General features: G+C 41.5%; 1 protein-coding gene across 1 annotated transcript in view; it reads left to right on the top strand.

The window, feature by feature from the left end:
• PREX1 (phosphatidylinositol-3,4,5-trisphosphate dependent Rac exchange factor 1) overlaps positions 1-12,504 on the top strand; it is a 2,105,011-nt gene that overhangs the window by 1,979,921 nt on the left and 112,586 nt on the right. Inside the window, exon 33 of the mRNA XM_044089931.1 lies at positions 12,236-12,338. Within this exon, the coding sequence (XP_043945866.1) occupies positions 12,236-12,338 (103 nt within the window). The remainder of the gene's footprint in view (positions 1-12,235; positions 12,339-12,504) is intronic.

Genomic DNA, 12,504 nt, shown 5'->3' with positions numbered 1-12,504 from the left:
CAGAAGAGGTATTAAAGAAAATGGAGGATAAGGCAAAATCAATGCAGACGATAAAGGATTTCTTACAGGTACAGCCACCTAGATTTAGCAGAAATTGGCCTTCTAAAAATTGGTCCTTTCCAGTGTCAGACAGGCCTCAAAGAGGCAGATACAGATGCCCAAGAGGCAGATCTCAGCCCCAAGGCTCTTACAGACCTAGACAATGGGGTGCTTCAACCCCCAAAGGAGAGAAGACAAGTCACAACCTTATAGGAAACATTCCCAATGACTTCCCTTTTCAAATGCCAAGCACTTACCATTTGGCAGCACCCTTAGGGGGAAAGCTAGCACTTTTCTCACAAAATTGGCACATAATCACCCAGGACAAATGGGTACTGAATATTGTCTCTCAGGGTTACAGGTTCCACTTTCACACCCTACCAAGGTCAAAAGGAATGCCAGACCTGCCACAAAATCAATGGGCAGAGGCATAAAAACAGATTACAGCTCTCATGGACATGAGAGCTATTCAAAAAGTACCACAGCAAGAACAAGGACAAGGATTTTACTCAACACTTTTCTTGGTTCCCAGAAAGGACAAAGCCTGGAGACCCATACTGGACCTGTCTATTCTAAATACTTTCCTGGATGTTCCAAAATTCAAAATGTTGACACTACAGCAACTTGTACCCATGCTGGGCAAGAAGGCTTGGCTTGTTACTTTGGACCTAAAAGAGGCATACCTGCATGTCCCAATCAGACAAAATTGCAGAAGATACCTCAGATTCATAGCTGGCGTAATGCATTACCAATTCTCTGCACTGCCCTTTGGCTTATCTACTGCGCCCAGGGTCTTCACAAAATGCCTGGCACCAGTGATTGCATTTTGCAGACAAAAAGGAATTGAAATATATCCCTACTTGGACGACTGCCTTATTCAAGCAGAGAGCAAGGACATTCTACTAAAGCATCTGGCATTTGTAAAAAGATTACTAATTGGCCTAGGGTACACAGTAAACGAAAAGTCAAAACTAGTACCCTCTCAAGAGATAATATTCCTAGGTACAAGCTTAAATACAACTGCCCAGATGGCTTATCTCACGCCAGACAAGCAAAGGCAACTGACTCATTACTTTCAAATGATGGCAACAAAAACCTAGCTACCTGCAAGAAAAATTCTGCAGGCTTTGGGGTTCATGGCATCCTGCATCCTGCTAATTCCATATGCAAGACTGCATATGAGGAAGTTACAATGGTATCTAAAAAGTGTTTGGACTCAACATTGCCACAGCCTGGAAGCAATAATAACTCTTATTCCCTGCCTGCAACAGGAGTTTTGATGGTGGACACTGGCATGTCACCACAACAAGGGACAGCCTTTCACTTTACCCACAGCCAAGCAGACACTAACAACAGATGCATCGGATTATGCCTGGGGGGCACACATGGCAAGAAAATGTATTCAGGGCAAGTGGTCCGCAGACCAAATGCATCTTCACATCAATCAAAAAGAGATGCTAGCTGTACAGAATGCCCTGACAGCTTTCAAGGACCTTCTGCATCCAGGACAACTATTACTAAAGACGGACAACACCACAGTTATGTGGTACATAAACAAGCAAGGGGGCACGCACTCATATCCCCTCTGCAGGCAAGCCATGACTTTGTGGAACACAGCACTGACCTATCAAGTTCATCTGCAAGCACAATTCCTGCCAGGAAAGAAAAATACTCCTGCAGACGATCTAAGCAGAAACCTCATGGATCCTCACGAGTGGAAACTAAATCCACAGGTCTTCAGCATGATAACAAAGAAATGGGGATGCCCGGACATAGATCTTTTTGCCTCCCCTCTCAACTGCCAAATACAGAAATTCTGCACAAAGACTTACCACCCACAAGCATGGAAAGTGGATGCTCTCTCATTCTGCTGGAGAACCCTAAAAGTTTATGCCTTCCCACCACTGCCTCTCCTTTCCAAGGTGCTCCTAAAAGTCAGACAAGAGAGGCCAAAAATTATCCTGATTGCCCCAGACTGGCCACGCCAGCACTGGTACCCAATCTTAAAGAACTTGTCTCAAGGCCCAACCTGGACTTTACCTCAAATACCTCTACTTCTGACTCAACAAAACAATCAGATCTTGCACAGCCAACAAATAACCTTAAATCTGGCTGCATGGCAGATAACATAGCCACTCAGACCACACCTCTCTCTAAAGCTGTTATAGATATCATTCTGGAGGCCAGGAGGCCCAGCACCAGGAAATCTTATGCAGACAAATGGAAGAGATTCTGCGCCTGGAACCAGGCACAAGGCTTTGACCCACTTGTACCAAATATCCCTCAGATTTTACAATACCCGACTGAGATGCTGGACAAAGGCCTATCCTTTTCAACAATTAAAATCCATGCCTCTGCCATTTCAGCTCATTATAACACTGAACCTCCTATTTTCTCTCACCCATTACTAAGGTAGTACCTTGGAGGGGCTAAAAACATAAGACCCCCCCAGAGAGCACCGATACCTACTTGGGACCTCAACTTTGTTTTGGAAAAACTCACTTTACCTCCTTTTGAGCCAGCCAGTACAGCTGATATAAAATTTTTATCATGGAAAACTGCTTTGCTCCTAGCAATAACTTCAGCACGAAGAGTCTCAGAGCTACAGGCATTAATGGCAGTGGAACCTTTTATCATTTTTCATCAAGACAGGGTTTCTCTAAGGACAAACACAACATTTATGCCAAAGGTGGTATCCAGTGTGGCTCTTAACCAAACCATTCATTTGCCAACATTTTATCCAAATCCCCAGAATAAAGGAGAGAGACTTCTGCACCCTTTGAACATACTCAGGCAGTTACGCTTCTACTTGGACAAAACAAAAGCTTTCAGAAAAACTTGAGCAACAGTTTGTAGCATATGCTGCAGGATCACAAGGAAAGGCTATCTCAAAGCAGACTATTTCAAAGTGGATAGGACACTGTATTCGTTTCTGCTACGCACAACATGGAAAGTCAGTGCCTAACAACATTAGGCCACATTCTACCAGGGCTGCAGCCACTTCAGCAGCCTTCCTCAGAGGAGTACCAACCAAGGATATTTTGGAAGCTGCAACTTGGAGTTCAGTACACACCTTTACCAAGCATTACCACTTGCCTCTTTACTCTAAATCCAGAGCAGGCTTCGCCACTGCAGTTCTGCAGGGTATCATAGCCACTCCTAATCCTATTTAGACCCAGCCACCCTACCTCAGCTTTGGGATTCAACCCAAGTGTAATGACTGCAACAGTGAAACACGATGAACATAATACAGTTGTGTACCTACCATAAATGTAGATGTTCAATTGTATTCACTGTTGCAGTCCAGGTTACCCACCCTCCATCCCTACTTTCTTTCCTGGGACTTATCTATACCTTTCTATCCTACAGTGTATTTGCTTGTAGATGAAGGTATTGTTTTTATTTTACTGTATGTTTTATTAGCAATATGTATTGCCTACCTATTTGGGGGCACCTGACATCTGGGGCAAGAAAAACTGAAGAAAATGGCGTCGGCTGCATCTTATATACCCCTGGCGCACTGACGTCAGGGAAGAGGCAACAGCAACCGACGCCGGACCAAGACTTTGGAATTCTGGCCGACTCCGAGTAGCCTGCCAGCAGGATAACCCAAGTGTAATGACTGCAACAGTGAATACACTCGAACATCTACATTTATTGTAGGTACACAACTGTACTTTTCTTACCTGTCACACCAACATTTGCTGTCTACCTGGGGAAAAATTATCTGGAGTCTACTTGGGGGTATAAAAATGTCTATGTAAACATTTCCATGCAAAAATCCTAAATCTTCTAGATTTTATTGCATATTTGGGAGACATACATATATTCTCCCATTGTTTCTTTGTGAATTGCTTATCCAATCTCTCTTCCCAATCCTTTCTAACCTCCTCTGATTGATTCTTATAGTTGTCATGCAGTATTTTATATGCTGTACTAATTATTCCTTTTTTAATGGCAGTTTCTGTTCTGGATTCTACTACAAACTCTACCAGTGCTGGTCTTTCATTTATGACCCCCCCCCCCCATATCTATTTCTCTTTGTCTATACTCTGATATCAGTCCTTGATAGGGAAGCCAATCTCTAACCTGCAGTCCAAATAAACTCTTGGCCTCTTCCCATTCTGTTACCATTCCCTCTCTAGTTACTTGCTCCAATTACCTTGGTTCCTTTTCCAGTTTTCTCCAGTAAATTCCAGCCCCTCTTGCCTATTGTCTTTATCCCTAATTGCAGTCATTCCTATCAGCAGAATCACCTTTCTCCATTCCCATGTTGCTTAGTTCTTAGGATACTTTTTTCTACTTTATAGATATAATATTCTGTGTAATATTATTTTTCTTAAAGGCCTGCATCCAAAATCCCAGTCTCATCTTGTTTCTTGACCTTCTCCCATTGTCATCATCATCACTTTCCACTTTGAATTATAGTTTTCTAATTGTGCTATGTTTAGGAACCTTAACTATGTATCTCTACAAATACATCTTCAAATCTGTTAATCTCAATCCGCCCTTTTTAACTTTCCTACTTGACTCTTGCTGTCTTCCTCTCCCAGATAAAGTCATTCAGCCCTTTATTAATTGCTATCCACAACTTCTCCTGTGGTTGATAAAAATATGCCTGACCTGTGTATAAGACTAATGGGACCAAAAACATTTTAACTGCTTGTATCTTTCTATCCATATCCATATAACAAGGCTTCCAATTTATCAATTTTTGTATCATCTTTTGTTTAGCTTCTTTCCATATATCCGTAGCTGCCACACCAGAATCATTTTTAATCCATACTCCTAAATACTTAATTTTATCATCTATAAATGTAGATGTTGCTGAACCAGTTATGTGGGTACATAACTTACTGCTATTGCCGTTGTTTTAGCTTTAATAATTTTGTATCTTGAAAAGATGTGAAACTGTCTCAAAATGTTCCACAATACTGTAATGTCTGTTTCTGGTTTTGTCAGGTATAAAATAATACCATCTGCAAATAGAGCCAGCTTTTCTTGACTACTATACCAATGATATCCTTGAATTTGTGAGTCCGTTATTTTCTCTGCCAATGGTTCTAAATGTAATGCAGGTAACTAAGGGAAAAGAGTACGCCCCTGCCTGGTTCCCCTGCTCAAGCAGAAATTGTCAAAGAGGACCCTACCTACCGTTTGCCAAGTAGTGTTTTGATCTTTTTGCATGTGTTTTGAATGTGTAGTTCAAAGTTAAGAGACTGGTCTAGCCAAATGCTAAGGAATTTGAAGAATGTGGTAGTTTTTTTGTTGGTATTAATATTTTTAAGATTAAGGAAACTGGGTGCTTTGGCTATTTTTGTTGGTGATTGCTTTTGTTTTTGAGGAATTGAGTAAAGGTTTCTGGCCTATTAGCCACTATTGACGGTTCGGAGATCATCTTGGAACTGTTTGTATAACAGAGTGGGATTTGTTTGACCTGTAGATGGCCATGTCATCTACATAAAGAATTAGAGGTATCTGAGAATGATCAGAGGGGAATTTGTTGATACATATGGAAAATGGCAGAAGGGCTAAACTGGAGTCCTGGGGGACTCCTTTCATAAAAGGAGCTGTTTCAGAAGTGGTGGTGCCTCCTTTCACCTTGAATTCTCTATTGGTTTGGAAGTCTACAAACCAAGGTTTTGCATCACCACTAATGCCTGTTTCGGTTAATTTGTCAAATATTAAGTCATGATCAATTAGATCAAAGGCTTTTGTGAGGTCAGTAAAGCGTAATCACAGATGCCTCAGGTTATTGTATTTCACTTTTAAGGAGTGAGAGTACAGATCATGTGGTCTTCCTTCCATAAAATGCAGAATGCAAGGGGAAAAAAGATTGACAGTCCAGCTATGTTAGCTTTCCAACTAGTTCTAAGGCCAGAGATGTTTCTTCATAGGATCATAGGAAGTTACTAGGCAATTGGCCCTGAGGCCCTTAGAAACCTAGCCAAGAATTTAGCCCATGTTCCAACAAGTCAGCACCCTATGGCACTGTCCAGCAGAGACATAGGTGGAATCCCAGGGGTGTATTTTCTGATCCCCATTAGTTATCCAGATTGCGCTTAAAAAGGTTTAATGAGGTACTCTGCTTTACGAGGAGAGGCTGTCTATTCCACAAAAGGGAGAGTTTCTGGGACCCAAATCTGCCCTGCCAACAAGTCCTGTTGATGTCACAGACCAGGCTGAGGTCTCGTGTGTGGATTACTCAGGTTGACTTGCGGATATGCAGCAGTCCCATCAGTGTGGGGGTCTGAGATTGCTTTGTATGCCAGACGGAGGTTATCTCTGAAGAGTCTGTAGGAGACTGAGTAGAGGGACAGGGCTTTTAGCCTATCTGTGTAAGGTAGATGTTTGAGGCCCTGGAGTCTCCGGGTGAAGAATCTCTGTGGTCTCTCCAGCTGTTGCATGTGCTTTGTGAGATACATGCCGAAAGGGGCATTGTATTCAATAATCAGTCTTATAAGGGAAGAATACAGGGATGTTATGATCACCTTGTCCCTGGATGAGATACCCTTACTAATGAGATGGGCCATGTAGCAAGCTTTCCATACAACAGAGGCAATATGGTGGTCAAAAGTCAGTTTGCTATCAACCTAGGTTCCCAAGTCCCTCATGACTGATTGAGTGCTTAGTGCCTTATTATCAATGTGATAATTTGTGGGACATCATTTTCCCCAAAAGAGATGATGATGCATTTTTTTGGCATTCAGTTTGAGGCCATGTTTCTGGCACCAGTCATTTGTTTGGGTGAGACCCTCTTGGAGGATGTCCACATCACTAGGAGAATTGATGACAGAAGCCAGCTTGCAGTCATCTGCAAACCTGGTCATCCATAGCCCACTAGATTTGGCCTGCAGCTCTGAGAAGTATATCCTTAACAGCAGAGGCCCCAAGACCGATCCCTGAGGTTCACCGCTTGTTACGGGTCTACTACTTGTGGTGACTTCCCCTGTTTTGACTAGGTGGGTTCTATCAGTGAGCCAGTTTGCTACCCATCTGGTATCATATGGATTGATGCCTAGTTGAGAGAGTTTGTCTATTATACCTGAGTGGAGAATAGTATAGAAGGCATTGGCCAGATCAAGGTAAGCGGTGTGCACCGTCTTCCCCTCATCACTGGCCTTGGTGACTGTCTGAAAGAAGTCATCCAGATTTAACAGGCATGACCTCCCCTTGACAAAACCAAACTGTGTGGGATCAAGTGTCTGGAGGTTGCCAATGTCTTTGTTAATGAGGTCCATGACAATCTGCTCCATGGCCTTGCAGATCAGGATAGTTAGGCTGATGAGTCTGTAATTTCCTGGATCGGTGGATGCTCCACCTTTGTGCAAAGGGATGACAGTAGCTGTCCTCCACTCTGCTGAGATGAAGCCGGTACTCAGGCTTTGGTTGAATAGGGTACCTAATGGCGCTGCAGGTTCCTGCTTGAGGTCATGTAGGTTGCAGCCTGGGAGGTTATTGGGTCCCATGGAGGCTGTATTTTTTGTCTTTGAGAGGGCAGTGATGACTTGCTCCCTAGAGATAAGGGGAGTGGGGCAGGTACTGGGGATGTCCTGTTCTACTGATGGGGGGACAGAGGACTGAAGTTTTCACTGAACCTGTCTGCCAGCAGGTCGGCTATATCTACAGGGTTTGTGTATGTGGTGTCTTTGATCACCAGTTCTGAGCAGATCTGGGTGCTACCCTTGAGACTGCGTACTTATGTGAAGAAAGCCTTATGATTGTCTTTAGTAGATATGACCAGTTTGGACTTGAAGTTTGCTTTTGAGGATTTCACTAGTGCTCTTATGTGCTTGTTCAAGCTAAGGTGAGATTGCTTCCAATTAGAAACATGCTCCTTCTTGGTCCTGGACAGCAATTGTTTTTTATTATAGAGTTTATTTATTCTAGATGTCCACCAGACAAGTTTACTCATCCTTGAGGAGGATGATTTCATCTTGTCTGGTATTCCTTATTCCATGCAGCTATATAAATACTCACATAGTACTTTGGTGTAAGTTTGGACATATGTGCCACTTTCTGTGGAGGGGGCTATGATGCAGTTTATACCTTACCTCAGGAGATTGTAATCAGCTTTGGAGAAGTTTTTTTGTTTGACCCTAGCTGAGGGGGAGGGGGGGTGTCAGGGAGATGGTGACTTCAAAAGTGACTGCTTTGTTGTTGGATCTTACCAGGGATGATGACACTGTAGGGATGCCACAGTGGTTACTCATGTTGGTTAATACCAAGTCCAAGATATTTTCACCTCTTGTGGGGATGTCAGCCAACTGGTCCAAGGCATCTGCATTGATGAAATCAAGGAATCTTTGGGCATTTGTGTTTTGGTATGAGTATTTCTTCCAGTCTATGGTTGGATAGGTAAAGTTGCCCAGGATCAGTGTAAAGGGTTGAATCTTGATAGATTTGAAGAGGGCCAGATAGGTGGAGTGGACATAGTGAGTCAGAGTTGGAGGCCTGTAGCTAGCTATGATTTGAATAGGGGTCTTTTCAATTGTTAACTGTATCTGGAGTATTTCCTGTGCATCATACTGTTTGACCAGCCTAGAGATGTGTATGTCTTTTATATATATATTGCAACTCCACCTCCTTTTGTTTTGCTGCCCATGGCTTGGGGTCTGAATGAACGATAGGATGAGTAACCTGGTATGGCTGGGGTGCTCTCTGCAGCACTAGGTGCTTGATATATTTGCATCTCTCACAAATTGTGTTCCTAGGTGGTAGTAGTAGAGGGTTGTCCGCGTACATGAGGCAGTTGCTACACTGTCTCAGGATGCCCATATCGACCAGACTGGCAGGAGAAAGTGCAGGAAATTGTCCATCCATATCTGTCAGAAACTGAAAGAGCTAAGAGGGTAAAGGGAGGAAGGCCTATGACTAGTACTACTAGATGATAGCACAAGTGCTACTAAGGGAAAACTCGTAGCTGGAATACCTCAAAAAGGGTTAAAAACCTTGCAGCTGAAGCTCTGGATGCCGCAGACCTTTATCTAGAGTATGCTACTCAATTTTAAGGTTAAGAACTCAGTAAGAACAAAATGGTACTTTTCAGTTAAACCCCTACCACGTCTTCGCGCTGCTGGCGCTGCTGTGGTTTGCTGGTATTTTGACGGAATCTACTCATTCATTCAGGACTGACAAATGTCTAATGTTAAAAAAAGTACATAGACAGATTACGACTGTAGCTTCTTTGTAATGTCTGCACACCAGATAACATAATTCAGTAGCGTTTTACTCTTTCACTGCTGGAGGATACTGCATTTCCATAGCATGTGCTTCATTTTTACTATCACTAGCCTTTCCATTTTCATTTGCTTCTGCTAATATTGTGGGTTTCTACACAAAACTCTTCTTGTGTTAATCAATCCTTCTGTCTGCTCATTCACCATCTCTCTGGGATACTGCTTTTCAATACAGATATGTTGGATTTACTGGTAAAACCAGGCAATAACAGATAGTAGACTGAAAGCTGTAGGCAGCAACTTAAACAATGACAAATAATTTTTTAGGCAAGACTTACAAAATGCAGACCCTGAGTGAGATGAAGAAGTAGTGGAATTAGTAATAATCAATAAAGATGTTTTATAACCCTACAATTTTTACCGAGACAAATGTAAATGAAAATGTTGGTCGCTATAATAACCAAAGCGCTGGTAGCAGTGAAACAGTAACATAAATCACTTCACCATGTAATAGTTAAACATTTATTCCCTTGGCGCCCTGGTTGCTGCCTTCTGAAGAGGCTAAAACACAGATATACTGCTCTATAAATACAGGAAGTTCATCTTTAATCAGCAATGAAATTCTTCCAGTTACATTGTAAAGGGGATACTACTAACCAGGTTAGAACTAGCTGCACAAATAGGGGCTAGCACAACTACTCATAAAACGGAAGCACAAGTAGAAATTGTTTTGTACATGTCAACTGGTTAGGTATGTACTTGTCACACAGAAACTGAAAAAAACGGCAAAACAAACTGAAATGCCAAAAAAATAGAGCAGCACAAAGACGTGGTAGGGGTTTAATAGAAAAAGACCGAAAAAACTCATAATGAAACACAGATTAATCATTTATAGTCAAAAGAATAAAACTCACAATACGAAAAAAATACAGTTAAACAGCAACGAAATGCAGTAAAATGCAGTTAAACAGTAATAAATTGCAGCAGATAGCAATGAAATATAGTTAATCAGTAGATTGCTTTCAAACAGTAGCTCACAAGTCACAAAGTAACAGACAGGAGAAATAAAGCTGCGATTGAATAGAATACTGTCATCAATTTAGTGATGCTATCAACAAGCAGTAATAAGTACAGCAAACTAAGTACAGTTTAACTTCTAAGCACAAGCAGCAAAATGAAGTAGAAAGAGGTACAGTTTTATTTTTTTTCAGTAGAAAGTGGAGAGACAGAAGATAATGAGATAATTCAAGGTTCAGAAGCTAAAGGGGTGGGCCTTTACTAAGTTCTCAGTATAGAATGTAGAATGAGCTAATGTAATGTGACTGGGGGTGTGTCCAATATCAACTTTATACTAAAGGCGGGCAACTCTTACAACAGCAAATAATTTAAAACAAACATGGGGTTTGAATCTCTTTTGAGCAGTTTAGAATAGGATAGGATAGGATTGGACAAGATAACCAGTGCTGTTTGCATTACTGTAAATAATACACCTAACCTAAGGGATGTAGTGCATAGTATGACAGGGCTAGTTAAAGAACATACCTATAGGGTTAATCTACATTTTGGATGTCACACGGTTCTTCCTTCTGGTGTATTTTCCTGCCAGGATAGTAAATGAAGCATCCTTACTGTATCCTCTCTGTTTTTGTTGCAATACCCAGATGCAGCATTGGAAGCCACGGTGGTACAGCGGTAGCATTGTTGCCTCACAGCAAGAGGTTCTCCTGTTTGATTCACAACTGTAGTGCCTTCTGTGTGGAGTCTGCATGTCCTCCCTGCAGTCAAGTGGCCTCCGAAAGACATGCGTAAATGGGTGTGCCTTCGCTGAAGGTTGGGCGTCGGGCTGGCAACTCGGCACCATAAAAAATCTACTGCCAATCATTAGCAGACCGGAGTTCCGCTGTGGCGACCCCTAACCAGGAAAAGCCAAAAAGACAAACAAACAACAGTCCAGATGCAGCATTAGTAGTTGGAAACTCAATCCAAATGTAAAACAGGTTTTTGATATCAGTGTGCAACAGGGAATCTTTTAACTGTTCACCTCTTAGAAACACTGCTTAGAAATGTACTGAAATATTATGATTTACTGTTAGGGTGACCCTGCACAAAAAGATAGTGCAGTTGTTTAAAGTACTTTTCATAACAGCAGATCATTGAGAAGCTCTCACTGTAACAATAAAGTTACTCTCCCTCCCTCTATACTCTAAAGGAGTTGCATATAATTTTCATTGTAATTTCTTTATTTATTAAAGTATTTTACATTTACTGTTTGAATTATAACAGTTTGTTGATTATGCAAAGGACACTTTTTTGTATCAAAGCACACTTGCCTGTGAGACCAGAAAGGACAAAAGGAAGCTTTGAGAAATGCTGGTTATTTAGCAACATGCTGCGTTTGGATTTGGCCAATGGTAGGCTTACACACTGTTGTTCGGGTATGAAAAAAAGCAGATGAAGTCAATTGTAGGTAAACCATCATTACCCACATCTAAATATACTATATTGGCATTATAAAACAACTTCATTTTAACGAGAAATGACTTACATTTTGTGGAGTAATTTACATTTAACTTGTGAAGTACTACATATTTTGCTATGTGTCCACAGATATACACACACACACACACACACACACACACACACACACACACACACACACACACACACACACACACACACACACACCATCTTAGTCAGTATCAGTGAAAGTGAGTGTTTCTGAAGTGAGTTCAGCTCACATAGACAGTGGCATGCTGGAATGCCTGTCCTCTGAGTTAGTATTTTGTTAATAATTTGGGAAAAAGTGTTCTTCTTTGTTCAGCAGGACAGTCTGTACATGTGTTATAAGCCCTGTAATTAAGATTTGCATCATGTTTGGTTTCATAATTTCCAATATCTTTAAAAAAAACATTATTTGTGTCTTTTCAGTACAGACTGTCATCTGTCTGAAATATTTATAACTATATACACCATATACAAGTTTACAGTTATTTTTTTTTCATATTTTTTTTGTGTAGAGAGAAGAACGTGTAATGCTTGATGATGTCATTGCAGCACTGGGGGATTTGGAGAAGGTGACATTTTGCTTCAGACAGCTCGAGGAAGATTACATAGCAACAAGTAAGGATGTACTTCCACTGCGAACCTTTACTATGAGTATTCATATGGTTGGTGGATTGATTTAAACAGTAAGATGTGCTTAGCAGGTATGATGTCCTAACTGAAATCACATTGCAGTATTCATCACAGATGGGTTTTCGTCGCTGAAGTCTAGCTGGGGTACCAA

Source organism: Protopterus annectens, chromosome 12.part0, assembly GCF_019279795.1.
Source record: "Protopterus annectens isolate FY-2018-M chromosome 12.part0, PAN1.0, whole genome shotgun sequence".
Lineage (NCBI taxonomy): Eukaryota > Metazoa > Chordata > Ceratodontiformes > Protopteridae > Protopterus > Protopterus annectens.
The sequence above is the reverse complement of the archived record's forward strand: the minus strand, read 5'-3'. Positions and strand labels throughout refer to the sequence as shown.